This window comes from Miniopterus schreibersii, assembly GCF_964146895.1.
Source record: "Miniopterus schreibersii genome assembly, chromosome: 18".
Taxonomy (NCBI): domain Eukaryota; kingdom Metazoa; phylum Chordata; class Mammalia; order Chiroptera; family Miniopteridae; genus Miniopterus; species Miniopterus schreibersii.
In genome coordinates this window covers 28,905,307-28,931,962 of record NC_138121.1, presented here as the reverse complement: position 1 = coordinate 28,931,962, position 26,656 = coordinate 28,905,307, and the positions used below count along the sequence as shown (strand labels likewise).

The window sequence follows — 26,656 nt, the reverse complement described above, 5'->3', positions numbered from 1 at the left end:
GGGCTTTGGAAATGGTATCCTGGAGAGGGGCTGCCCAGAGTCACGTGACAGTTGGGGGCAGTGTCAGATAGGAGCCTGCCTTTTCTGCCCCTGGGCATACAAAGTGCCACCTGACCAGCAGCTCCCTCCTCCCACTGGGCTGCTGCACACCCCCAGCCACATTATAGGGCAAAGTCAAGTGTGGGTGAGGGGCTCTGGCCTGTTGGTGTCAGAGCTTCCCAGGTAACCCTTGCCACCACCTTGTAGTGTACACCAGGCTGGCTGAGCCAAGAGAGACCTCTCCGCTGCATGGCCTGGGACACCTCATCATGGCCCAGAGCTACGTGTGCGCCCTCATCGCCATGATGGTAAGGAGCCCCCCCCTTCCCCGGGTAGGCCCTCCCGTGGGTTCTGAGAGGGATGGTGGCCCATGTTTCATAGCTTGATGCTTCCTTGCCAGAAATGAATGGGGCTGTGTCCTGCTGGGCCAAAAGCCACGAGCCACCCTGGCCAGCCCATAGCTGCGTCTGTGAGCATGTGTGTGAGCATGTGTGTGTATGAGTGTGTATGAACGTGAGTGTGTGAGCACATGTAGGTGTGAAGGTGTGTGAGTACATATATGAGCATTTATGTATGTGTGAACGTGTGGGCATGTGTATGAATTTGTGAACGTATGTGTGATTGTATGTGTGCATTTCTGTGAATGTGTATGTGATCATGTGTGCATGTGTGTGATGTGGGGATAGCGTGTTTCCTGTGGCACTGTGCTCCAGGCCAGTGGGGCACGTTTGCCTTTCTGCCTGAGCAGCTCCCTGGGGGTCCTGCCCCTCGGCACCCTGGGGAGCAGGCTGGGACTGGGCCAGGTGCTCTGTGCAGCTGTGCCCACCAGCCCCTGCCACCAGGTGTGGAGTATCACCTACCACAGCTGGCTGACCTTCGTGCTGCTGCTCTGGGCCTGCCTCATCTGGACTGTGCGCAGCCGCCACCAGCTGGCCATGCTCTGCTCGCCCTTCATCCTGCTCTACGGGCTGGCACTGTGCATCCTGCGCTATGTGTGGGCCATGGACCTGCATTCTGAGCTGCCCACCACCCTGGGTCCTGTCAGCCTGCGCCAGCTGGGGCTGGAGCACACTCGCTACCCTTGCCTGGACCTTGGTGCCATGGTAAGTGCCCCTTACTCCAGGGCACCTGTGAGCATGTACTGGTGCCTTGGGTTTCTGCATGAGGACCAGTGATGGTCCCATTCTGTTTATGGGCCAGCTCCCAGGGGAGCGGGAGCTCCAGGAGGCCAGGCCCTTGTCTAGTGGTCACCAAAGGGTCTCTATTGGCCAGCCCAGAGTAGTTGCTTGAGTGCATGAGTGATGACCTTGTGTTTTAGGGGGCACTGTCCCCATCTTCCTAACATAGGTCCTGTTAGTGTCACACATTGTGTGAGATGTGTGAGCCCGTGTGCAAGCATGTGTATGCAGAATTGTGTACAAACATGAACCCCTGCATACATATGTATGAACATGTGCAGACATGTGAGCCTAGTGTGCACATGTGTGCACTTGTGTGTGACTTGTGTGCAGGCGTGTATGTGACAGGATTAGTTTGTTCCTGCAGAGGCCCGGCTGGCTGCCTCCCTGCTAAGGGTCTCTCCTATGCCCACATCTTCTTGATCTGGGCCCTGGCTTTGGGAGGGGTGCTGGGGTACCAGACTGCCACCCCTCAGTGACACTGCCCCACCCCACTCCAGTTGCTGTATACCCTGACCTTCTGGCTCCTGCTGCGCCAGTTTGTCAAGGAGAAGCTGCTGAGGAGGGAGAAAACAGCCTCCACGCTGATGGAGGTCACTGTGGCGGACACAGGTGAGTGGGTGGGGCAGTTGGGCCAGCCCCCTCCCGCCTGGTCCTGGACTCACACCCGTCCCCTGCCTTGGCCCCCAGACCCCATGCGGACTCGGACGCTGCTCCGGAGTCTGGGGGAGCTGTTCACTGGCCTCTATGCCAAGTACTGGATCTACGTGTGCGCCGGCATGTTCATCGTGGTCAGCTTTGCAGGCCGACTTGTCGTCTACAAGATCGTCTACATGTTCCTCTTCCTGCTCTGCCTCACCCTCTTCCAGGTACCTGGGGTGGTGGGGTGGGGCCCTCCAGCAGCCCGTCTCCCTGCGGGGGCTCACACGCCCTGACCTCGTCCTGCAGGTCTACTACAGCCTGTGGAGGAAGCTGCTCAAGGTGTTCTGGTGGCTGGTGGTGGCCTACACCATGCTGGTGCTCATCGCTGTCTACACCTTCCAGTTCCAGGACTTCCCCATGTACTGGCGCAACCTCACAGGCTTCACTGACGAGCAGTGAGTCACGGGCGGGTGGGCAGGCGGGCGAGGTCCGGGCGTGGACCCCTCAGCCCCGCACCGGGGACCCGAGGGGCCGGGCGGTGCTGACGGCGCCCCCTCCGCAGGCTGGGGGACCTGGGCCTGGAGCAGTTCAGCGTGTCCGAGCTCTTCTCCAGCATCCTCATTCCCGGCTTCTTCCTGCTCGCCTGCATCCTGCAGCTGCACTACTTCCACAGGCCCTTCATGCAGCTCACCGACCTGGAGCACATCCCCCTGCCTGGCTCCTGCCGCCCGCGCTGGGCTCACAGGTGCGCCGCGCCTGCCCCTGCCCCGCCCCTGCCTCCGAGGACGCAGGCGCTGGCCTTGGCCGGTGGAGGGGTGTGGGTGGGGGCAGGGGCAGGGGGTTTGCAGAGTGTCTCCACCTTGAACCAGCACAGAGAAGGGCCTTGTCTGGGAGAGGAAAGGAGGCTGGTGGGATTTGCATGGGAGGGCCCAGGGCAGGGGAATGGCCTCAGCCATCACCTTCACATGCTGAGGGGTCTCAGGTAGGGGGTGTTTTCTCTGACCCAGGGGGGTCTCCGTGATGGACTGTCAGCTGGGCTGCATGCTCTGACCTAGCAGCCGCAGCACAAATAACACAGGTCACCCAGCAGGGGGAGGAGGGGGTGCAGGCAGGGTCTTCTGTTAGCCCCGGGAGGGCAGGAGCACTGGTAGGAAGTGACACTTTCGGGCCCTGTCCTAGGCAGGACGCAGTGAGCAGAACCCCATTGTTGCAGCAGCAGGAGGAAGAGGAAGCCCCCAGAGACCAGGGGTTGGGCACTGCTGGCCCCCACCAGGCCACGCAGGTCCCAGAAGGTAAGTCAGAAGGGTGGGGTACAGCCCCTGAGAGGTGAGTATAAGGTGCCAAGGAGCCTGGCCTCCGGGTCCCCTGTGAGCCCCAGAGCCTCGTCTACACAGGACAGAACAGCCCCAGGCCCAGGGTACCTGTTCCCTTCTCACCACCTGCCTCCCCACCCCCCCACAGTCACAGCCAACAAATGGGGCCTGGTGGCCGAGCGGCTGCTAGACTTGTCCGCCAGCTTCTCCGACATCCTCACGCGTGTGCAGGTGTTTGTGCGGCGCCTGCTGGAGCTCCACGTCTTCAAGCTGGTGGCCCTGTACACGGTCTGGGTGGCCCTGAAGGAGGTGAGAGTCGGACACATACCTTCCTTGTCTGCAGCAGGTCACCCGGGGCACTGTGTTGCTCTCCCTGGATCTCGGGCCCACAGAAGAGGCAGCTGCCCCCCCTGCCTGGCTCAGCCCCACCCGCCCCGCCTGTCTCACAGGTGTCGGTGATGAACCTCCTGCTGGTCGTGCTCTGGGCCTTCGCCCTGCCCTATCCCCGCTTCCGGCCCATGGCCTCCTGTCTGTCCACCGTGTGGACCTGCATCATCATCGTGTGCAAGATGCTCTACCAGCTCAAGGTCGTCAACCCCCACAAGTACTCCAGCAACTGCACTGAGGTAGGGCTGCTAGGCGCTGTGTCCCTGAGCCTTGCGAGCCTCCCACGGGTCGGGGGCTGCAGGGACTGCTTCTTTAGCTCAGGGGGTGAGGGACAGATGCAGAGGGCCGTCCTCAGGGTCAGGGGCTTCCTAGAGGAGGTGTCTTCCAACCTGATCTGTGGAGGACCCACTCCACATGCCAAGGTGTCTGGGCTGGAGAAGTATCCGGACTCAGCTAACTCCCTGACGAAATACAGGTCATGGAGTGAGGTGGTGCAGAGGCCAGATGTCTCCTCAAGGAAAGAGGGAGCCCCAGCCAGGCTGCAGAGGGGAGAGACCACTTGGGGTAGCCCCTACCCAGAGCTTTCTCTTTACCTCTCCCTCAGCCCCTGTCTGAAGCCTCTCCATCCCTAGTCACCCTGTCCCCTTCCCCATTAAGGTGGGTTGGAGGCTGAAAGCACCCCCATATCCCTGGCTGGGGGCAGCTGTGATCTGGCCCAGACCTGTTCTGGAGCTGTTGTTGGGAGAGGGACCCAAGGCAGGGCCGGTGGTTCCTGAGGTCAGCATCCAGTTACCAGTTGGGGAGCAGGTGCTGACACTGCCTTTGTCCCCCAGCCCCTCCCCAATAGCACCAACCTGCAGAAGACAGAGATCAACCAGTCCTTGCTGTACCGGGGACCCATTGACCCGGCCAACTGGTTTGGGGTGCGGAAAGGCTTCCCAAATCTGGGCTACATCCAGGTGAGAGCAGGGCCAAAGAGAGAGGTGGGTGTGGGACCACGGGGACTGGGGCATTTGGTGCTGGAGGCAGGGCTGGAGGGGCCTGACTGTCCCCCTCCCCAGAACCACCTGCAGATCCTGCTGCTGCTGGTGTTCGAGGCCATTGTATACCGGCGCCAGGAGCACCACCGCCGGCAGCACCAGCTGGCCCCGCTGCCCGCCCAGGCCGTCTGCATCGAAGGCACGCGCCAGCAGCTGGACCGGGATCTGCTTAGCTGTGCCAAGTACTTCATCAACTTCTTTTTCTACAAATTTGGGCTGGAGGTGAGGCTGGGCATCAACCCTCGGCCCTTCCCCAGGTGGGACTCAGCCACTGCAGGTCTGTGCCACCCTCAGTGGGGTCTTGGTTGAACATCTGCAAGGTGCAGGACCACAGGGACCCCCTGGGGGCACAGGAGGTGGACCACCAAGGGTGCCGGGTTCTCTCAGGCAAGGTCGGCCTTTAGAGTGAGGACAGGAGGGCCAGGACTGAGGGTGGAGACTGGGTCAGAGTCTCCACTTTGCCACGGAGCCCCCTAGCCTCAGTTTCCCCCCTGCACGGTGAAGACAGGTCCAGCCTCTCCATTCCCCCAGGAAGGTGGCATGGGATGCCCTGAACCTGGGCTACAGGCCTTCACTCTGTACAACACCCTACTGCCTTGAGGCAAAGGAGCTCTGCTGCCAGCCCGCCCGGCCACCCTGTGCTGCCTGCGGCCCTCTGAGCCTCCTGCTGGGTCCTTCCGCCAGTTCCCTCCATCTGCCCGTCTCACCTCCCCTTCCCCCTTCTGCCGCCCCCAGATCTGCTTCCTGATGGCTGTGAACGTGATTGGGCAGCGCATGAACTTCATGGTCATCCTGCACGGCTGCTGGCTGGTGGCCATCCTCACCCGCCGGCGCCGCCGGGCCATCGCCCGTCTCTGGCCCAACTACTGCCTCTTCCTGACGCTCTTCCTGCTGTACCAGTACCTGCTGTGCCTCGGCATCCCCCCGGCTCTGTGCATCGGTGAGCGGGGTGCGGGCGAGGGGTGCGCCATGAGCACTAAGCGACCCGGTGCGCGTGACTGTGGCCGGGGAGGGCTGCGCGGGTGGAGTGTCCCTCCTGCCCGGTGTTGCGTGTGTCAGTACTTTGTTCTTGTTACTTGTTGGGTAGTATTGTGTTTTGGATGTACCCTAGTTGGTTTCAGCTTTTACCCGTGGAGACATCTGCTGGTTTCCAGTTTGGGGCTGTGAATGTTGGTGTACAGGTTTTTGTGTGGGCGTAGTTTTCCTTTCTCCGGGATAAACGCCCAGAGAGGCTGTCCCATTTGCCATCCCCACCAGCAACGTGTGTGTGATCCAGCTCCTCCACCCCCTCACCAGTGTTTGGTGGCGTCACTGTTTTTGTATTGGCCATTCTGATACGTGTGTGATGCCGTCTCGTCTGGTCCATCCATGCCATGGCCCACCACTCAGGGAGGCTACCCTGCCCGCCCGCCTGCCCTCTAGCTGTCACTCAGTTTCCCCCACGGAGGCCTGGGGCACCGTGTATGCCTGGGAAATGTGTATATAGCGTGTGCTGGAAGCTCTGGACCTGTGTGCTCTTGGACTCCAAATGAGAGTGGGTGTGTTTTTGAGTCTGACTGTGTGAGTGTGTGTGTGTGTGTGTGTGTGTGTGTGTGTGAGTAAGGAATGACCCTGTGGACACTGGACCCCTGGAGGCTGTGGGTCACCAAATGGGAAAGGGACAGGATGTCTGGAGCCCTGAGGCACACCCTCTACCCACAGACTATCCATGGCGCTGGAGCCAGGCCATCCCCATGAACTCGGTGCTCATCAAGTGGCTGTACCTGCCTGACTTCTTCAGGGCCCCCAACTCCACCAACCTCATCAGTGAGTGCCCACCGGCTGCGCCCCTCGGCCACACACGCCACCTGCCAGCCTCACTGAAGGCCAAGGAGGTTCTGTGTGGGGATGGGCAGCGGGCAAGTGCAGAACCTCCTCTCAGCCATCGAGGGGCACATTGTCCAGGCCTTGCCCGCTGGCCCAGTCCTGTGGTTCCCCAGGAGGGTGGGGGGCTTTTTTTTCACAAGTGTGCCTAGTCCTACAGGATATTCCCATGGGACTGAGGCTCACCTCATATGTGCACACCCTGCCGTCAGATACACATTTGCTTGCTGGTGTGTACACAGGTGTGCACACAGAGATAGTCGTAGGTATGGACGCAGGTGTGCATGGGGTAGGCAGAGGGACAGACGCAGGTGTGCACAGACTGATGCCCACAGGGTGTGCAGTCAGGCATGTAACCCCGTTTCCTGACGTGAATGTGGTACATAGAGCCACATGTACATCACATATATACAGAACATGTACACAGGTAGGTGTGATCCCCAACATCCATGTCTGCGTGTGGACATCACTTTCCAGGGTTCACACTCACATACATGTGTCTGCTCAGTTTCCACATACCTGTCTCTGGTCTGGGTGCAAGATCGGCCCCCTGCGCCTGTCGTGTACCCGGCTTGCACATGGCCACCTGGGGCCGGTGCAGCAGCGGCCTCCCATGTATCCGCAGGTGACTTCCTGCTGCTGCTCTGCGCCTCCCAGCAGTGGCAGGTATTCTCAGCTGAGCGCACGGAGGAGTGGCAGCACATGGCCGGCGTCAACACCGACCACTTGGAGCCTCTGCGGGGGGAGCCCAACCCCGTGCCCAACTTCATCCACTGTAGGTGGGTCCTGGGGTGTCACCAACCTGCAGAGCCCAGTCTGGGCCGGGGACTCACTGGGGCTGCCTACGCAGCAGGTCTGCAGGGCTGACAGACACCTGGCTGGAACTGAGCCGGGGGCAGGCGCTGCCGGTGCTATCCTGTGACAAGAGGAGGGGTGGACAGCGACCTTGCAGCAGAGGGGCCTTCTGGAGTTCCTCTGGCCCGAGGCTGTGGGGGGAGGTGGGGTCACCAGCCCACAGTGACACCCCACCTGGCAGGTCCTACCTCGACATGCTGAAAGTCGCTGTCTTCCGCTACCTCTTCTGGCTGGTGCTGGTGGTGGTGTTCGTCACAGGGGCCACACGCATCAGTGTCTTCGGGCTGGGCTACCTGCTGGCCTGTTTCTACCTGCTGCTCTTTGGCACCTCCTTGCTGCAAAAGGATACGCATGCCCGCCTCGTGCTGTGGGATTGCCTCATCCTCTACAACGTCACTGTCATCATCTCCAAGAACATGCTCTCGGTGAGCCGGCCGCCAGCCCGCCTAGCCCCAGACCCAGACCCAGCCCCAGACCCAATCTCATAGCCTTGCTGACCCTCCTTCCACCCCTAGCTCCTGTCCTGTGTCTTCGTGGAGCAAATGCAGAGCAGCTTCTGCTGGGTCATCCAGCTGTTCAGCCTCGTGTGCACCGTCAAAGGCTACTATGACCGTGAGTGGGAGAGGGCAGGTGGCTGAGGGTGTCAGGGACACACACTGTTTCAGGGACTCAGACCCCTATCCATTCCCCGTGCCCTTGCCCCATGTCCTTGATTTGCATCCTGTTACTAACCCCGAACAAATGTGCTTGACCCCTGCCTCTGACTCAGGTCCCCAACCCCTGACCTGCACCCCTGACCCCACCTGTGTTCCTGACCCTGATCATACCCCTAACCTGTGCCGGCACCTGTCCCACAGCCAAGGAGATGCTGGGCAGGGACCAGGACTGCCTGCTGCCCGTGGAGGAGGCCGGTGTCCTCTGGGACAGCGTCTGTTTCCTGTTCTTGCTGCTGCAGCGCCGTGTCTTCCTCAGCTACTACTTCCAGCACGTCAGGGCCGAGCTCCAGGCCACTGCTTTCCAGGCCTCCAGGTTGGCCCCGCCTTGGATCTCTTGGGCCCATCTAGGACAGGGCACTATTCCCTGATGTGACATGTCTCCTAGAGTGAGAACTGAGGACCACGGGTCATTAGCACCTCTTCAGGAGCCTAAGTGTACAATGTCCACCACGTCATGTGGTCTCAGCCCTGGCTCTGCGTGGGCTGGCGTTTCAGTCCTATTATTGCCCCCATGCTGGCCTGAGGTGCACCCCACCAGAGGGCCTCCCCCCTCCCCCTGCGCCTGGCCAGTGAGCCAGCCAATCTCCCTGTCCCCGGCCTCTACAGCTCCCACGGCCGCCTCTTTATTTGCATGTTTTTTGCCCCATGAGACTGGAGGTTGCAGGAGGGGTCCCCTCCCTCTCACTGCAGCACAGATCAGGGTGTCATGTTGGAGAGCTAGCCCTGTGGGCAGGGAAGACCTGGGCAGCTAGGCTAGGCCAGGGGCTGGGTGAGTGGGCTAAGCCCAGAGTAGGGGGAGCTTGTGCAGCTACAGCTCGGCACCCCCGGCCCTCACTGACCTCCCCGCAGGGGCTTCGACCTGTACAATGCTGCCAACCTCAAAAGCATTGACTACCACCGCAAGGTCGAGGAGAAGTCCCTGGCCCAGCTGAAAAGACAGTAGGTGCCGTCTGGGGGACCAGGATGGGTGTGGGGGTGTTTTCCTGTCTGGCTAGATGCTCAGAGTTGTCTCCCTCCCACAGGATGGAACGTATCCGTGCCAAGCAGGAAAAGTACAGGCAGGGCCGGGTGGCCCTCAGCCACCCCCAGGAACCCCTGGACCCGGACCAGGAGCCAGGTGAGTGGATGGAGCCTCAAGGGCCCCTGAGCACTGGTGTTATCTGTGCTGCTGGAGCCTGGCCATGTCTGTGCCACGTGACGTCACACAGGGCTTCCAGCCCATCTGTCCTGTGCCATGTGGTCACTCTCTGTCCCTCCCTGTAGGCCACACAGCCTGCCAGTGACTGTCCATCTGCACTTGTGGGCTGTCCCCCACGCCCTTAGCACCCTGAGAGGGTGCTCGTCACTGAAGGGGCTCTGTGTCTCTCTTTGCTGAGGGGCCACCCTCATTCTCCGTGTCTCCCCGCTGGCTCATGCTTGCCACCCCCTCCCCTTCACAGGGCCCGGCAGTCCAGGGGGCTCCTCCCCGCCACGGAGACAGTGGTGGCGGCCCTGGCTGGACCACGCCACAGGTACCACCCCAACCTGGCTGCCATGACCACTCTCAAGCTGCTGTGTGCTGGGTACCCTCCCCCCCTCAGTTGCTGTCTGCCTTTGGGGTGGACAGAGCTTGCCGGTGCGGACCTCCAGCCTGTGTGCAGGCTTCATTCCAGCCGTGCAGTAATAAGGGGCTGGGTCTCAATTCAGCGGGGCCCCCCACTAAAGGCTCTGCGTTTTTCTAACTCAGGGTTCGAAAGTCTGAATCATCACTGCCACTCACAGCCTCTCTGCTTTCTTGTACCTGCTCCTTTGTTCCTCTTGTCCAGTCTGGTCTCGTCCCATGGCTCTGGCCTGTGTCCTGTGCATGCGCCTCCGTTGTCCAGCCTGCTGCTCCCTGCCTCCAGCCACCATGGCTGTCCCTGGGGAGGATGGCGTGCGGGCCTTGGCCCATGGGGTCAGGGGCTGCTAAGGGAACCCAAGCGGGGCAGCACAGCCAGGCCTATCACTGGGCCCCCAGAACCCATGAACTTGAGGGTCTCGCAGAGCCCGACCCCATGTGGGGGAGGCCAGCTCTCAGCCCCACCCTGCCCGCAGTCATCCACTCTGGAGACTACTTCCTGTTCGAGTCGGACAGTGAGGAGGAGGAAGAGGCCCAGCCTGAGGACCCCAGGCCGTCGGCGCAGAGTGCCTTCCAGGTGAGGGCGGAGGTCCGCCACCCGCCTTCCCTGCTGATGGAGCCCCTGGGCCAGGCCAGCACAGGAAAGACAGATGCCCCCAGGGCCTGGGGAGCCTGCCCCGCCCAATCCAGACCCCCCAGGTCTACAAGTCAGATGGGACAGCAGTCTGTGGGCGCCAGAGGTCATGGGCAGCGCACCTCCTCCTGAGGTCCCAACTCTGCCCACCCAGGCCTGTGGTGGCCACCAATGGCCTGGCCTCCAAGAAGGGCTCATTGTGTTTGCTGGTCACACTTCTGTCGTCTGAGCCAGGAGCATCTTGTCCACCTTTGGGTCCCTGTTTCTAGCATGGGGCCTGGGTGCTGAGTGGGAACCGTGATGCGCTGGGTGGGCTGGGTGAACTGCCCTGTCCTCCCTCAACGGTCCCATGGTGCCCGCTTCCTGCCCAGGCTCAGGCTGAAGGTCCCCCGCTGGGCTGACCCTTGGCTCCTCCTCAGGAGCTCAGAGGTTGGCCTGGGAGACAGGGTGCTAATCCCAAGGCCCTGTCCTGCAGATGGCATACCAGGCATGGGTGACCAACGCCCAGACGGTGCTGCGGCGGCGGCGGCAAGAGCAGGCTCAGCTGCGTGTGGGTGAGTCGGGCTGAGTGTGGGCGGAGGGAGGGGAAGCAGGGCGGCGAGGCGCTGACCACCACCCCTGTGCCCAGGAGGCGGCCAGGGCCCAGAGGCGGACTTGGCAGAGGGCCCAGAGAACGAGGTGGCAGGTGCGTGGGCCCCGGGGGTTGGGGTTGGGCTCCTCCCGCTGGCTGCCCCTCCAGGGCCCTCCAGCCAGTCCCCCTCCCCGCAGGCCGCAGCCATGTGATGCAGCGGGTGCTGAGCACCTTGCAGTTCCTGTGGGTGCTGGGGCAGGCGCTGGTGGACGGGCTGACGCGCTGGCTGCGCACCTTCACGCGGCACCACCGCGCCATGAGTGACGTGCTGTGCGCTGAGCGCTACCTGCTCACCCAGGAGCTGCTCCGGGTGAGTGCTGCCTACCCGACCCCACCACCCCCGCCCCACCGCGCCCTGCCGTACTCCTGCTCCTGTGCCCGCCCCACCCCCGCCTCTCCCGCCCTGGGGGCTGGAGCAGCGCTAGGACCACCTCTCCTGCCCTAATGCCCCTCACGCACCCTGCAGGGTGGACAGGTGCACAGGGGCGTGCTGGACCAGCTGTACTCAAATGAGGCCGAGGCCGCGCCAACAGGCCCCTCAGAGGCGCGTGACATGCCTAGCACAGCCTCGAGGTACGTAGGGGCCCCAGGGACTCGGGTGAGGTCCAGGACGCACCCCACCTGGCCTGTTCTCTGGCCCAGAGCCAGGGCCACCCCAGCGGCTATGCTCGGGCACATAGCCTCCCAGCCCCCGTCTACCCGGGACCTTGAGGCCCTCCCACCGTCTCTGTGACCAGCCTCCCCTCCCACAGCGGGCTGGGGGCTGAGGACCCGATAAGCAGTACGCCCGAAGACGCCAGCAGCCCCCTGAGCACCGGCTACAACACCCGCAGTGGCAGTGAAGAGATGGTCACCGAGCCCGGGGCTTCCCTGCACGGCTCCCGAGAGCTTCCCGGTAGCGCTCGGACGCGGACGCGCACGGCCAGCGAGCTGCTGCTGGACAGGTGCGAGCTGGGGGCAGCTGGTGGGGCCGCGGGAGGTGGGCCTGGCGGGGCCGGACCTCCCTGAGCACGGTCCGTGCAGGTGCCTGCGCATCCCAGAGCTGGAGGAGGCCGAGCAGTTCGAGGCCGGGCAGGGCCGGGCGCTGCGGCTGCTGCAGGCCGTGTACCAGTGCGTGGCCGCCCACTCGGAGCTGCTCTGCTACTTCATCATCGTCCTCAACCACATGGTCACCGCCTCGGCCGCCTCCCTCGTGCTGCCCGTGCTGGTCTTCTTGTGGGCCATGCTGTCCATCCCGCGGCCCAGCAAGCGCTTCTGGATGACGGCCATCGTCTTCACTGAGGTGGGCGGCGGCCCGGGGAGCGGGGGTGGGGGCCGGGGGTGGGGTCTGGCCCTGCCGTGCTGAGTCCCCCCGCCCCACAGGTCACGGTGGTCACCAAGTACCTGTTCCAGTTTGGCTTCTTCCCCTGGAACAGCCACACAGTGCTGCGGCGCTACGAGAACAAGCCCTACTTCCCGCCGCGTATCCTGGGCCTGGAGAAGACCGACGGCTACATCAAGTACGACCTGGTACAGCTCATGGCCCTCTTCTTCCACCGTTCCCAGCTGCTGGTGAGTGCCGGGTGCCAGGGGAGGCGGGCAGCAGGTGGGCACTCAGCCGTCGTGTTCCAGGAGGCGGAGCTGGATGCTGTGGGCCCCAGGTGGGCCTGGCCCTTTCGCCTGGTCCAAGCGCTACCCCCCTGTGGCCACGCCTGCCTCCCCACCGCCCTCCGTCCTTCCCCGCAGTGCTATGGCCTCTGGGACCACGAGGAGGACCCGCTTTCCAGGGAGCCTGATGGTGGGCGTGGGAAGGAGGAGGAGCCTGAGGAGGAGCCAGCCCTGCCGGGACTCCAGACGGAGGAGGGCACAGGACCCCAGGAGGAGCTGGGGACGGCTGGGGCCACCACCAACGATGACATCCAAGTGGAAGTGAGGGATGCGCCCCCAGAGCCGCAAGTGGAGCTCCAGCCCAGCGACGCGAGGCGCATCAGTCTGCGTTTCAGGAGGAGAACGAAGGAGGCTGCAGAACCCAGAGGACCGGCAGCCACTGGTACATGTCCCTGTCTATCCACAACCACCCAGCCCACCCAGCTCTCATGGTGGAGTCACCACCCCCGCCACGTTCCAGCCACACCCTCTGTGTCCAGAGGATGCCGCTCTAGCTGGCCCACTGCTGGTGATGCTGGAAGGGCTCTGTGCTTAGTTTGCTGGTCTGTGAAATGGGGTGATGGCAGCCCCTTGGGGGGCTCTCAGGACGGTCAGGTGCTGAGCTAGGCCCCAGTCCATCAGCGGCAACTGCTCCCCCACAGAAGCCGAGACTGAGGACGACGGGGAGGAGGTAACAGCCACCTCTCAGAGAGAAAAGAAGCGGAGTCGTCCCCGGGAAAAAGTGAGGGCGGTGGGCATCTGGCTGCAGACCTTCTGCCTGTCCCTGTGAGTGACCATCCTGGGAGTGGCCTAGGGGAGGCATGGGAGGGAGCAACCAAGGTGGTACTAAGCTGAGCTCTCTTCTGCCTGCCCGCAGGGCCCAGAGTATGTACCGGCCCCTGCGGCGTTTCTTCCACGACATCCTGCACACCAAGTACCGCGCAGCCACTGACGTCTACGCCCTCATGTTCCTGGCTGATGTGGTCGACTTCATCATTATCATCTTTGGCTTCTGGGCCTTTGGGGTGAGCTGGGCTCAGGGCCCCCAATGGACACAGAGCCCAAGGGCCACCCCAGCTCTCCCTGACTTTTCCTTTCCTGGCCACAGAAGCATTCAGCGGCTACGGACATCACGTCCTCCCTGTCGGATGACCAGGTACCTGAGGCCTTCCTGGTCATGCTGCTGATCCAGTTTAGCACTATGGTCATCGACCGTGCCCTCTACCTGCGCAAGACCGTGCTGGGCAAGCTGGCCTTCCAGGTCGTTCTGGTGCTGGCCATCCACTTCTGGATGTTCTTCATCCTGCCCGCTGTCACTGAGAGGTGGGTGCTAGGGGGTCAGGCCCAACCTGCAGAGACATACTTTGTGGTGCCTGGCAGAGCTGCAGTTGGATCCAGGGCCCTTGGAGCTCCAGCTACTGGACTTGGGTGGGGTGCCCTGATCCGGGCTTCCTGTCCCATCTAGGATGTTCAGCCAGAATGCAGTGGCCCAGCTGTGGTACTTCGTGAAGTGCATCTACTTCGCCCTGTCTGCCTACCAGATCCGCTGCGGCTACCCCACCCGCATCCTTGGCAACTTCCTCACCAAGAAGTACAACCACCTCAACCTCTTCCTCTTCCAGGGGTGAGTGTGGGTTGGTCCATGGGCGGGGTCAAGGCTGCCCCCCTCAGCTCCTCCTGATGGGTCCCCTGGTCTCGAGCAGGTTCCGGCTGGTGCCATTCCTGGTGGAGCTGCGGGCTGTGATGGACTGGGTATGGACAGACACCACGCTGTCCTTGTCCAATTGGATGTGCGTGGAGGACATCTATGCCAACATCTTCATCATCAAGTGCAGCCGAGAGACAGAAAAGGTGCCTGGGTGCAAGGCGGGAGTGGAGAGGGGACACTGGTCACTCCCCATTGGGGCAGATGGGCACTGCGAGAACCAGACAACACTGGTGGCCCCTCCCTGGGCTCACAGCCATGGCAACATGAGGCCAGAAAGCCACTGTGGACAAGAGAGCATTTCTACAACTCTTCCTGGCAGCCAGGAGGAGCTTCTTAGAGAGGGGGTAGTGAACTAGACCCTGTTAGGGGCAGGCAGTTGGCAGAGCGGCCCGAGCAAATTGCTCTGTGGAAGAGGCCTGGCCATAATGTTAGCTGAATTTTTGTTCTTTTTTAGCAGTTTTATTGAGAGAGAATTCATACATAAAAGTGTACAATTTGGTGGATTCTAGTATATTTAGAGTTGTGTAACCATCACAATTTTAGAAAATGCTCATCACTAAAAGAAACCCTATTCCCATTAGCAGTCACTTTCCATTCCCCTCATTGCCCAGCTCCTGGCAGCCACCACCTACTTTTATATAGATTTGCCTGTCCTAGGCATTCTATATAAATGAAATCACATGATGCGTGGTCTTTTGTGACTGGCTTTCACTCAGATGATCAAGGTTTATCCATGTTGTAGTATGTGTCAGAATTTTTCTTTTTATGGCTGAAGTGTTCTTTTTGTTGTTAGGGTTATGGATAGGGACAGGGTTATTTTTAGGGTTTGGAGTAGGGTTATGGTTAGGTAAAATATTAGGGTTAGGGCTTGGGCTATGGCTAGGGTTAGGGCTGGGTTTAGGGTTAGGGTTAGAGTTAGAGCTAGGCCTAGGGCAGGGGTGGGGAATGTTTTCTCTGCCAAGGGCCATTGGATATTTATAACATCGTTCGCAGGTCATACAAAATTATCAACTTAAAAATTAGCTATGAAGCAAGCTCCTGGACTTAGTGAATTTCGAGTCCCGCCTGCGGTTGCTTTGGTAAGGCCAGGACGTTCCCCACCCCTGGTCTAGGGTTACATTTAGGGCTAGGGCTAGGGCTTGGTCTGTGGTTAGGGTTAGGGCTCATGTTACCTTTTGTTTATCCAACAGTTCCAAATGGCGATGGACATTTGGGTTTGTTATTATTATTGAAAGTGCTGTTATGTATACTCACATATAAGATTGTGGACACACCAGTTTCCATTTCTTCTGGGTAGACACACAGGAGTGGCATTGCTGGGTCATGAGGTAACTCTAGGTTTCACTCTCAAGGAGCTGTTTTCCATGGTGACTGTACCATTTCAGTCCCGCCAATCTCTTCCACATCCTTGTCAACACTTGTCATTGACTTTTTTTACCCATCCTTATGGTTTAGATTTTCATTTCCCTATTGGCTAACGATAAGCATCTTTTCTAGAGCTTATTGGCCATGTCTGTCTTTCAGAGAAATGTCTGTTCGGAGACTTTGTCTATTTTTTCCTTGGGTTAAGCAGCTGTTGGATAAACAAAAGGTGGTACATCTATACCTTTTATTGAGTTGAGGGTTCCATAAATATTCTAGACACCACACTCTATCAGATATACAGCTTGCAAGTATTTTCCCCAAATCTGTGGGTTGTCATTTTACTTTTTTGATGGTGTCCTCTGAAGCACAAGTCTATTTTGCATAATGCCTAGTTTAATTTTTTTGTTTGTGCTTTTGGTGTTAGATCTGAGGATTTTTAGCCAAATATAAGGTACAAAGATTTGCCCTTAAGAGTTTAATTGACTTAGGTCTTAATTTTTTTATGCAGTGTAAGGGTCTGCCTTTATTCTTTTGCATGTGGATGTCTAGCTGTCCCAGCACCATTTGTCGAAAAGACTGCCTTTTCCCCACTGAGTGGTTGGCACCTGTCTCCACCTGTGGGTTTGTTTTTGGACTGTCTTTCCATTGATCTGTCTGTCCTGTGTAGCACCAATCTTAGCTGCTATAGCTCTGCAATCAGTTTGGATGTTCAATCAAAGTTTGACTTTTTGGGCCTACTGGATGAGTCCAAGACCATGGCCTTGAGGATGGAAGTGTTGGGGTGTGGAGGACAGCTCAGAGCAGCAGGGAGGGGTCTGAGACCGCACTTGTGGCCAGAGAGCAGGGATGGAGGCCTGCACAAGGCAGGGCAGTGGGAGGGCAGAGCTGAGCAGTTGACCTGTACCCTGCCCCCCCCACCAGAAATACCCACAGCCCAAGGGGCAGAAGAAGAAGAAGATTGTTAAGTATGGCATGGGCGGCCTTATAATCATCTTCCTTGTGGGCATCATCTGGTTCCCGCTGCTCTTCATGTCTCTGGTGCGCTCCGTTGTCGGAGTTGTCAATCAGCCCATAGATGTCACCGTCACTCTCAAGCTGGGTGGCTACGAGGTGAGCAGCCACCTTCTACTCCAGCCAGGGGAAGCAGTGCAGGTGCATGCTCTCTGGCCAGGCAGCCCCAATTCCCACTCCTCCACTTTCCTGTCCTCATGGACTATGCAGAGCTTGGCCTGGGTGCTGGCAACCTGGGGGTTCAAGGGAGGCTCCCCCAGCACCACGTCACCGTTTCCACCCCCAGCCTCTGTTCACCATGAGTGCCCAGCAGCCATCCATCGTGCCCTTCACACACCAGGCCTATGAGGAGCTGTCCAGGCAGTTTGACCCCCACCCGGTAAGCAGCCCTCACGCTACATCTGCCTGGCAGGGGAAGGGACAGCTTGGGGGGAGGGGTAGCCTGGCCTCACCCCACTGAAATGCCGTCCTGTGCCCAGCTGGCCATGCAGTTCATCAGCCAGTACAGCCCTGAGGACATCGTCACAGCACAGATTGAAGGCAGCTCTGGGGCCCTGTGGCGCATCAGCCCACCAAGCCGGGCCCAGATGAAGCGGGAGCTGTACAATGGCACTGCCGACATTACCGTGCGCTTCACCTGGAACTTCCAAAGGTAATGTTCTGGGCTTGGGTGGGGCCTGGGTGGGATGCACTCCTTGGTGGGTCACACTGTACCCTTGCCTGCAGGGACCTGGCCAAGGGAGGCACTGTAGAGTACACCAATGAGAAGCATACCCTGGACTTGGCCCCCAATAGTACTGAGCGGCGGCAACTGGCCAGCCTATTGGAGGGCACCTCGGACCAGTCAGTGTGAGTGGGGACCAGGGGGCCTGGGGGCACCAGGAAGGCTGGGCCAGAGCTGATCTACTGGACTCCTCCCCACAGGGTTATCCCTAACCTCTTCCCCAAGTACATCCGTGCCCCCAACGGGCCTGAAGCCAACCCCGTGAAGCAGCTGCAGCCCAGTGAGTGTGTTTGGAGGAGGGGGGTGCTGGGCCATGGCCTCTGCCCTGGAAGAGGGTGGTGGCCCTTACTGTCTCACGGCTCTGACCCAGATGAGGAGGCTGACTACCTCGGTGTGCGCATCCAGCTGCGGAGGGAGCGTGTGGGTTCCGGGGCTTCTGGCTTCCTTGAGTGGTGGGTCATTGAGCTAGAGAACTGCCAGGCTGAATGCAACCTGCTGCCCATGGTCATCTTCAATGACAAGGTCAGCCCACCGAGCCTAGGCTTCCTGGCTGGCTACGGGTGAGTGTGCGGTGACGGGGGGCTGGGGTGTGGCTATGGGCAGCAGCCCCCAGAACTCACCTGCCCCTGCCTGCAGGATCATGGGGCTCTATGTGTCCATCGTGCTGGTCATCGGGAAGTTTGTACGTGGCTTCTTCAGTGAGATCTCTCACTCCATCATGTTCGAGGAGCTGCCGTGTGTGGACCGAATTCTCAAGCTCTGCCAGGACATCTTCCTGGTGCGGGAGACCCGGGAGCTGGAGCTGGAAGAGGAGCTATATGCCAAGCTTATCTTCCTATACCGCTCACCGGAGACCATGATCAAGTGGACCCGCGAGAAGGAGTAGGGGCCAGGCTCCTTGAGCACCGTGAATGAAGGAGCCGGCCTAGCAGGAAGGACAGTGCTCCTCAGGCCACAGAAGCAGATAACCCAGTCTGAGGCCACCAGCTGTGACAGGTCCTCCTGGCCCACTGAGCCTTGATGCTGCTGTCAGAAGGAAGCTGTGGCCCCTCCACGGCCCAGCACAGGACTGCTGTCCCTTTCCGTCGTCCCTGCTGGGCCCAGTGCCAGAGACACTGGGTCAGGGGCCCCGGCCCTCCTTTCCCCACACGTACTGTAGAGTTTTTTAATTAAAAACATTTTTATTTATACAAACGGATATGTCGCCTTTCCGTCCTTGCTGTCCTGCTCCAGCATGGCAGAGGTCCTGGCAGGGTGGTTCTAGGTGTCTATCCTTAGGCTCAGCTCTCATCGGTCTGTGCCTCATCGTCACTGTCCTCAACCAGATACTCTTGCATCTCCCGTAAGACCCAGGCTCTGGAGGAAGCCACACAGTGGGAATCAGCCCAAAGGTGCTCAGGCCTAGAAGGACCCCATCCCAGGGCTCCCAGCACAGTGAGTACCAGTACCTCTGGCTACGGAGCTGGGCCTCGGTCAGGATGTAGGGTGGCAGGGGGTCCAGGGACGGCTGCAAAAGAGAACTGGCATGGGCAACAGGCTGCGTGGCACAAAGCTAAGCCAGTGCCAACCTGCCCACTCAACCCTCACCCATCATAAGGCAGGCATCCACTCACCAAGTCCTTCATGTTCACACGGCACCCGTAGCACAGCTGCTCGATGACAAGGGCTCGAGAGTCCTCCCTGTGAGAGCAGAGCTGGACCTGTGTGCCTGGTCTCGGCCCCCTCAATGCAGGGCCCGAGGGCTTAATCCCAGGTGTACTGCCACCCTCTGTGTAGCTATAAGGGACCAGCCATAGGGTGGCATGGGGTGGGATGGGTCAGGGAAAGGACTCACCTCCCACAGGGCCCAGCCCCCTGGCAGCAGCACTGGGCCCTGCCCACCTCTGCAGAGCAGCAGGGTGTTGTGGGCGTCCCAGCTGGTGGGGTGGGGGGCTGCGTCTGGGAGAGATGTGAGGTCTGGGCCCCAAAAGCTGTGGCACTATCTGCAAACAGAAATGAGTTGAAGGGACCTTGTGACTGCTGAACCCCAGCACCCACTCACTGGTACCCCTCCCTCTCCACCCAAGCACCCCGAGGAGATGAAGTACAGACCAGCAGTGTCGATGTCCAGTGTACACATGCAGAGCAGGCAGCGGGGGCCTGGGGAGTCACCAGCACTGCCTTCCCTGGGGGCCTTGACCAGCTTCTCACTCGTTCTGGCAGCGTGAGGACAGGACACAGACGCACCACCAGTTAACCAGGGCTTGCTCCTGCCCTGGTCTGAGCCCCAGGGTGGTGAGCTCAGTGCCCACCCCCCACCCCAACTCCACGGGCACAAATACACACACCTGTACACCGTGCTGATCGTGGAAGGGAACTGGGCCTGCAGCCTGAGCATGAAGGCTTCCATAAGCCGGTGGATGCTGGCCTTTTCGGGGGCCTAGGGACAATCAGATGGGGGGGCTGCAGGAGTGGCCCTGGTGCAGAGGAGCAGCCCTCAGGCCTGGCCAAGGGGCCACCTAGAGTGGGGCCCATAGAGTTCTCCACACTGTCAGCTCCCGAGTCTGCCATGTTAGGACTGGAGCGAACCAGGGCACACACTTCTACAGTGTCCTTGTAGCTAAAAACAGCCATTATTTAAAATTCCATATATAAAAAAATATAAGTGTCTCTGACAAAGCTTATCCTGCCCCTCCATCATCCCCTCCCTGTCCATGACCCCCTAGTTGGGCACCTTGCATTCCCAGGGACAGGGGCACCAGTGGGTGACAACTTCCTCTCCTAATGAGCCCTTTCCCAGAGAGCAGCAGATTGTTCTCCAACTCAAAGGGATGCCCTGTATTTGCTCTGAGGATGCTGGGGGACACAGGGACTCCGCTATGGCACCAGGTAGCAAGCACTGAGGCCAGAGGGCTGGTGTGGACATAGCTTAGGCCACCACCCAAAATGTGCCGGCGACCTCTGCCCTGTCCCTGCAGGTTACCTTGGTGTCGATGGCCGGTGTGAAGACAGAGGGGATAGCAAACAGGCGGTTGTAGAAGGCAACCTCCTTCAGTGTGTGATCACGCATAGGCCGCACCACCACCACGTCGCCATGCCGCTCGTCAGAGAAGCCCTGGAGGGGGGGATGCTCTTCACTGTACCCAGCTGATAGGCTCAGTCCCCCTCCTTCCCTGCCAGCTGGGGGTTTATAGGCTCCTCCCTCCACGAGGGAGACCCCAAGACTGATTCACAAGACACTACTTTCAAGTGAAGGGGCCCAAGGGGTGAGGGAGAGAGGGGTCCCAGGGTTGCCTGCCCCATGAGTACCGTGTCCCAGGCCAGGAATGCCCCTCTCCCCAGGGCCAGGCTAGTCATGAGCTTGATGGCAAGGCGGGTGCAGCTGTCCCCCATCATCACCTTGGAGTAGCCATGGGTCCGGGCCACATGCAGGATCAAGTGGGTCCTGCAGAGCAGGACAGGGGATCTCAGACACAGGTAGGGCAGGCCAGGACCTGAGGGTAAGGGGAGCTCACCGCAGGGTCTGCAGAAGCTCCTCCTTGGCTGTCAGTGTCTTCACTGAGTCAAACAGTCTAGATAGAGCCTCAGTCTGGGCAGTTGTGGGTAGATGAGCCTCTGTCTGGGAAGCTATGTGTGGCTGAGCCTTGGTCTGGACAGTTGTGGGTAACACAGCTGGGCTCTGGAGTTCCTCAGTGCCAGGTTGGCTCTGCTGCTCCTGCCCCTGGGCTGGTGCATGCTGCTGCTGGAGGAAACTGTCCACAGCTGCCTTGTAGGCTCCCTTGGTCCCTGAGGGCTCCTGGGCAAAGCAGCGAAGCACAGATGGTGGCAGGCTGAACACCTTGCAGGGCAAAAAAGGTGGAGGAAGTTGTGTGAAGCCCAGGCCCAGCTCTGTACATACTGAGGAAGAGGCCCAGGCAAGAGGCCCGCAGCCTGGCCCCAACATGTGGGAATGCACCCCTTGTGAACATCTCAGTGGGCACTTCAATGGGCCCTTCTCAGGGGTGGGCTACTCACCTCTTCTAAGGCAACAATGTGCCAGGGGAAACCAACTGTCTGCAGGATCAGCTTCATCTCAGCTAGGGTTTTGGCTCTGTCCTCTGGGCTCTGTCCACAGGCTGCTCCCTCTGAAACAAGAAGGCAGAAAGGAGTCAGGGCTTACAGAAGAGCCCCAGGCAGGCAGGACAGGATCAACACATGAGAGATTCAAGAAATCTCAAGGCTGTGCTCTGCAGGGCAGCGGTTTCTGTAGAAACCTTCTCCTTGGAGGAGCATTTTCAGAGTGGACAGTGGGTTCCCTGCCATGGCTGAGAAACGAGGTGGGAGGGGAGAGGTGGGGCAGGTTAGTATCTGGCCCCTTGGGCAATGAACTCAAACCTCTCACTCTGCCCTAGACCCCACAGAGGGGGCCAGGCAGACGCTCCTGCCTGACTCTCTGGCTGTCTTACTTATGAAAACAGCAGTGCCTTTGGTTGTTGACATGTGCACTGTCTCCAGAGAAACATCCCCACCAGGGCCTGGGCATGGGCACAGTGCCAGATGTTTCAGGGGGCCTGTCCCAAGTGGCCGGGGCCTGGGAGGAGAAATGGCCATACATACCATCAATGTAGACAACCCCTGGCACAAAACGCAATCTTTTGGCAGAATCTCGACTCAGGCCCTGGAGAGGAAAAGGGACTAGTCCTCAGCACTACAGCCAGAAGCCACAGGACACTTTCCCTACAGAGATCATTCTCTGTCTGGACTTGGAACCCTACAGGAAAAGGCAGCCTGTAGTACACAGGCTACATGGGGAAGCTGTACAACCTGATTCACTTTAAACTATCCCTGCCTGGGCGCCTGCACTCTCCCTTGTAAAACTTGCCCTCCCCAAGTCTTCCCCTGCTCCTGGCAATGCCCCAAGCAGCAGCTGGATCCACACAACCATCTGTGCCCCCTACCCAAGCTCTTCTGGCTGCTCAGCGTGGAACAGGACAAAAGTATAAAAACAAGGAATTGCTCCTCAGAAGGAAGAGCAGCGCCAGGTGCTGGACAAACATTTGGGGGAGTAGGCGCTTATCTCACATCTGGCCAGGTTTAGCGGACATAAAGTGACAGCAGATGCACCACGCTAGAGCCCTGGGCACCTCCCAGGACCCTGTATAAACCACCCCACGGCTGCAGTCTTGTCCCATCACTCTAGTCTACACCCCTCGCAGGGAGTGCAGAAGATCCATGTGTGTCCCACCCCCTGGCGAGGGCTTCCAAGGCGCACCATTGGGAGAAGTTGTAACTGCCCCAGCGCTGTGATATGGGCAGGCTGACACAACCAGTGCACAGGCCCCATGCCGTCTCTCATCTGCACTCCTCTTTCTTCTCCCCTCCCCACCTTGACAGAATTTGTCTTCTCCACCAATGCTGCTTCACCTGGCAACATCCCTTGCCCTGCCCCCTCATTCTCTTAAACTTCTCAAGGAAGCTGCCAGGGCGACGCCACTTTGTCTCCCAAGATACCTGCTTCTATTTCAATGTTCTGTCCCAGACACACCCCTAGGATGAGAGAAGGCCCATGTCTTCAGGGTCACCTTGACTAATGCCCCACTGTGCCCCTTGAGACCACCTTTTCCCAGAGATTACTTTTCTACAGTAGAGCAAATGAACAGAGTGCTAAACAGGGACACATTGGGTACTCCAGACGTAGCTCTTGGCTTGTGTATCTCTTGAATACACATCTGGGAACCCTCCAGGGCTGCTCTCCCTAGTTCTAAGCAAGAGCCCCTTGGTGACAGACCTCCACTCTCAAGCTTGGCAGAAGAACGGCGTGGAGACTCACCTCAAGGACCTGCCAGACCATGGAGCTGGAAGAAGGGCCCCCAGACCATGCCAGGAGCACCTGGAAGAAAAGGAACACTGAAGGGCACCACATCTCCAACATGAGCATGCCCTTACACATGCCCCCCCCCCCCCCCAGACATGGGTCCATCCTCAGAGCCCAGACACAGGACAGCAGGAGGGGCTGGTAGGATGAAGCTGGGACAGGCTGCCTGCAGGAAGGGTGGCAGGGGTAAAAAGCCAGGGCCCAGTGGCTGAGCTGTTCAGTCAGGGACTCCAGAGAGGAGTCACCTCACACTCTACCTTCTCTCCGGGAAAGATCAGCCGGTTCTTCCCAAGCACAGCTCTGAACTTGTGGACGTAGAACACCTTGAAACAGTCCCTGCAACACAAACCACCACTGGCTATAGCCATGTGGCCCAGGCTGCCTACCCTCCATGCCAAGAAAGGGAAGCTGCTAATACTGGCCTCTGCAGGGTAGCAGCCTAATGCTTGCTCAGTTACCTTTTCCTTCTTATACCAACTTCCATCTTTAAAAGAAGCATCTTGATATTGACGCTCTGACCAGAGGTCAGCATGGAGGGGTTCTCAGCAGGTATGATTGCCCCAGGATGAGCCTCACACCACATGGGAAAGGCCCACCTGCATCACCCCCACAATCCTTACCAGTGTGAACTGATGTCTGAGGGGCCAGGAGCCTCGTGCCACCTGCACCCACAGGCACTCAGAAAGTCCCAGCTGATGGAACAGATGGACACAGGCAGGTGCAGCACAAGGCCACCCCAACACTTCCCTAAGCAGAGGTGATGACCCCTTCCAAGACCCCCATGGAGAGGAACACATGTCTTGGGGTGAAGGGAGAAGTACTGAGAAGGTTGCAGGGGCCCAGTGTCCTGAAGTTCCACATAGGCTCTTCTCTAGTGCTAGGATCCCACCAGGACCAGAAATGCCCGGGAAGTTCCTACAAACAGAGTCCTGGGCTCTGCCCCAAACCCACAGATGAGAACTTCTGGGGCAGGTCCCGGGAATTTTGTGTTCTTGATGAAACTTCCAGCTGATTCTCGGGCTCATGAGGTCAGAGACTGTCAGCCTTGAATGCACATTAGAATCACTACGTCACCGTACATTGGGATGAAACCCAGGCATCTGCATTTTAAAGCTCTCCTGACAACCCTAGCAGACATGGTGGAGAACAGCACCCCAAGCAGAGGGGGCAACACTGCCCCATGCCTGGAGCTGTACCATGTCTGCTTTCTTACTCCTGCTCAGATGTCCTTGTGTCCATAGCAATCCCCCCCAACACTGAAGAGAAACTCCTTATAATGGGCCGATCAAACAATCCACAAGTCCTTTGAGGACAGAAACTCAACTTGGTGTTTAATAGAAAAATGCTGGAGCTCTAGAGACCCCAAGTGACCAGCCATGGGAAATGACTCCCATGAAGGTTGGGGTGCGGTGAGGCTCCCCAGCAGACAGATGCTCAACTTCACCTGCTCACCGGGTGTGAAGGGGGTGGGAGAAAATCACCACCTGGTTGCCCCGCTCCATGTCCTCCCTGCACCACTAGTCTCCTGAAACCACACTCTCCCTCTGGGTCAGGCCAGGGTTTCCCACACGTGCTGATCCTCACAATCATTGAGGAAACATGTTCAAAACCTAGATTGCCAAAACCTACAACCAGAAAGTCAGCTTCCCACCTTTTCCCAAAACTGAGCAAGCACAAGAGGGGGAGTCCTGCAGGCCTAGCCCGGAGCTGCTGTAGCCTCTCTTTGTATCAGTGAGTTCTCCAAGCAGACTGGTGGGATTATCATTTTTAGATACTCTGAAGTGATTAAAGCAGTGGCTTCCTTGCCTAAAATGTACTTCCTGGTGGCACATACCTCATTCTACTAAGCACACGCCAAATCTCCTAGGCTCCCAAAAGATGTTCAGGGACGAGCAAGTTTTTGGAAAACAATTTACTCAGTTCCTTTAGTTTATTTTTTGGAATATTTTAGAAAGCGGAGTCCAAGACTCTGGAGACCAATTTAAAGATGTGAGCGGTCACTCATTCAACAAATGTTCATTTGCTATACAAACCATGCAACATCACCAGGAATTAATAGGGGTAAAATGGGAGACCAGCCCTGCCCTCGTGGAACTATGAATCTAGTGAAAGTTATCATACATAGAAAAGAGGATGTGACAGGGGCACAGAGGAGCTTCAGATAAAACAGAACATGCTGGTGTCCAGGCCCCTCTGAGAGTAAGTCTGTGTTCCTGTCCAAAGGACCCCCAGAGATGGAAGAAGGCTGAGCCCGCCTTCCACTCCTCTATCCCTCATAAGTAAAACAGGCATCATGAGGAGCACCTGCCCAAGATCCCAGGATATTCCAAATTGCCCTTAGATGTGTTCCAGCTGCGCAGAAATGCTCACCCCACCTACACCCCAATCACTCTTACTGCCAACTCTCCTCATAAGCTCCATCATACACCTTCCTGCCACCTGACCCACACAGTTGAACGGTGAGAGAATGGCATCCACACAGGAAACCAATACTTCCCCCACCAACGCCAGAATCACGAGGAGTGGCATTAGAAGCAGAACTGAAGCGATTAAATGCTTTTAAGTGCAAGGAATAAAGCCACAGAAGTGGAAGCAATCCTAGCTTCTGAATCAGACTGTTTGCCACGGTCTCCTATCCTCCTCCAGGCCTTACCTGCAGAAGGCATCTCCTGCTCGGATCACCACCATGGGCAGGCCTTCCTTGCACTTCACACACTTCAGCTCACGGCTTTGGAGACATGGGGGAAGAGAGAACAAGAGCACAGATTGCACACATCCCTCCCAGCGGGCTTTAGAAAGAGGGAGTCCTGTTTCTCACCCCAACTTGGTGTAGGAGAGAGGTCATATGGGAAGCTATACACACACAAACTATGGCTTGTGTCTTATCCAAACTACCAATTTGAAAAAAGACAAGGGCAATGGAGGATTCTGGTCCGTTAAAGCCAGTTGAGAGGGCACATAAAGGCCAGCTCTCAATCTCTCCAGGGCTGGCACGGCAGGAGAGACAACTTGCTCTCTGTGGCTCTGGGCGGAAGGAAGATATGGGGTGAGAGCGAGCAGAGGGAGCCCCTCCCTGGGCTGTTCACCACCGGCTTGACGGGCACTCCCCGGGTGCTGCGGCGCGAGGTCCAGCCTCCAGCCGGGACCCCTGGGCTCCTGGGTTCGGCCTCCGCGGACTCTGGGCTTTCCAGAGCGCGGCGGCCGCGACAGACTGCAAAACGCGGCCGGGGCCTCAGGGCAGGACTCGCGGCCGGCGGGGAGCGCCCCGTACAAGAGGGACGGGTGTGGCGCCCAGCTCTTACCCAGGCCGCGGGGGCAGCGGCACGTCGGGCGCGGGCTCCCGGTAATCCTCGCCCACCTGGCACATGGTCGAACCGGGCTGAGCTGCGGACAGCGGCGGCCGCGCCAGGAGCGGCCGCGCTCTGATGACGTCACAGAAAGCCGTCGCGGCCGTGACGCACCGGCCGCGGGGGCGGGGCGCGCCCTGAGACGTC

At 58.9% G+C, this 26,656-nt stretch overlaps 2 protein-coding genes across 11 annotated transcripts in view; one reads left to right on the top strand and one right to left on the bottom strand.

The window, feature by feature from the left end:
• The window catches only part of PIEZO1 (piezo type mechanosensitive ion channel component 1 (Er blood group)), a 61,042-nt gene extending 42,516 nt beyond the window's left edge, over nt 1-18,526 (top strand). Inside the window, exons 11-51 of one of the 3 annotated variants that reach the window (XM_081117883.1) lie at nt 247-347; nt 882-1,142; nt 1,718-1,829; nt 1,908-2,086; nt 2,166-2,314; nt 2,422-2,604; nt 3,039-3,151; nt 3,321-3,481; nt 3,622-3,798; nt 4,393-4,518; nt 4,621-4,821; nt 5,335-5,539; nt 6,301-6,405; nt 7,088-7,241; nt 7,499-7,742; nt 7,833-7,929; nt 8,175-8,346; nt 8,883-8,972; nt 9,056-9,150; nt 9,473-9,544; nt 10,107-10,207; nt 10,740-10,818; nt 10,893-10,949; nt 11,033-11,205; nt 11,362-11,468; nt 11,648-11,839; nt 11,919-12,177; nt 12,258-12,446; nt 12,621-12,924; nt 13,184-13,307; nt 13,399-13,546; nt 13,630-13,844; nt 13,987-14,145; nt 14,225-14,372; nt 16,516-16,704; nt 16,892-16,984; nt 17,085-17,257; nt 17,332-17,454; nt 17,530-17,609; nt 17,700-17,889; nt 17,966-18,526. In XM_081117883.1, the coding sequence (XP_080974009.1) occupies nt 247-347; nt 882-1,142; nt 1,718-1,829; nt 1,908-2,086; nt 2,166-2,314; nt 2,422-2,604; nt 3,039-3,151; nt 3,321-3,481; nt 3,622-3,798; nt 4,393-4,518; nt 4,621-4,821; nt 5,335-5,539; nt 6,301-6,405; nt 7,088-7,241; nt 7,499-7,742; nt 7,833-7,929; nt 8,175-8,346; nt 8,883-8,972; nt 9,056-9,150; nt 9,473-9,544; nt 10,107-10,207; nt 10,740-10,818; nt 10,893-10,949; nt 11,033-11,205; nt 11,362-11,468; nt 11,648-11,839; nt 11,919-12,177; nt 12,258-12,446; nt 12,621-12,924; nt 13,184-13,307; nt 13,399-13,546; nt 13,630-13,844; nt 13,987-14,145; nt 14,225-14,372; nt 16,516-16,704; nt 16,892-16,984; nt 17,085-17,257; nt 17,332-17,454; nt 17,530-17,609; nt 17,700-17,889; nt 17,966-18,215 (6,350 nt within the window). In that variant the 3' untranslated portion in view covers nt 18,216-18,526. Of the gene's footprint in view, nt 1-246; nt 348-881; nt 1,143-1,717; nt 2,087-2,165; nt 2,315-2,421; nt 2,605-3,038; nt 3,152-3,320; nt 3,482-3,621; nt 3,799-4,392; nt 4,519-4,620; nt 4,822-5,334; nt 5,540-6,300; nt 6,406-7,087; nt 7,242-7,498; nt 7,743-7,832; nt 7,930-8,174; nt 8,347-8,882; nt 8,973-9,055; nt 9,151-9,472; nt 9,545-10,106; nt 10,208-10,739; nt 10,819-10,892; nt 10,950-11,032; nt 11,206-11,361; nt 11,469-11,647; nt 11,840-11,918; nt 12,178-12,257; nt 12,447-12,620; nt 12,925-13,183; nt 13,308-13,398; nt 13,547-13,629; nt 13,845-13,986; nt 14,146-14,224; nt 14,373-16,515; nt 16,705-16,891; nt 16,985-17,084; nt 17,258-17,331; nt 17,455-17,529; nt 17,610-17,699; nt 17,890-17,965 lie in introns of all 3 variants that reach the window. The other 2 variants (XM_081117884.1, XM_081117882.1) reach the window with 2 other exon arrangements.
• CTU2 (cytosolic thiouridylase subunit 2) overlaps nt 18,497-26,656 on the bottom strand; it is a 44,638-nt gene continuing 36,478 nt past the window's right edge. For 4 of the 8 annotated variants that reach the window (XM_081117885.1, XM_081117890.1, XM_081117892.1 and 1 more), the window contains 14 exons: nt 25,816-25,890; nt 23,420-23,498; nt 23,118-23,177; nt 21,905-21,965; nt 21,323-21,432; nt 20,824-21,146; nt 20,618-20,753; nt 20,292-20,423; nt 19,657-19,748; nt 19,421-19,524; nt 19,164-19,311; nt 18,943-19,009; nt 18,778-18,836; nt 18,497-18,685 (listed from right to left, as the gene is read on the bottom strand). In XM_081117885.1, coding sequence (XP_080974011.1) covers nt 18,610-18,685; nt 18,778-18,836; nt 18,943-19,009; nt 19,164-19,311; nt 19,421-19,524; nt 19,657-19,748; nt 20,292-20,423; nt 20,618-20,753; nt 20,824-21,146; nt 21,323-21,432; nt 21,905-21,965; nt 23,118-23,177; nt 23,420-23,498; nt 25,816-25,890 — 1,522 coding nt within the window. In that variant the 3' untranslated portion in view covers nt 18,497-18,609. Of the gene's footprint in view, nt 18,686-18,777; nt 18,837-18,942; nt 19,010-19,163; nt 19,312-19,420; nt 19,525-19,656; nt 19,749-20,291; nt 20,424-20,617; nt 20,754-20,823; nt 21,147-21,322; nt 21,433-21,904; nt 21,966-23,117; nt 23,178-23,419; nt 23,499-25,815; nt 25,891-26,464; nt 26,609-26,656 lie in introns of those variants that run through there. The other 4 variants (XM_081117891.1, XM_081117889.1, XM_081117887.1 and 1 more) reach the window with 4 other exon arrangements.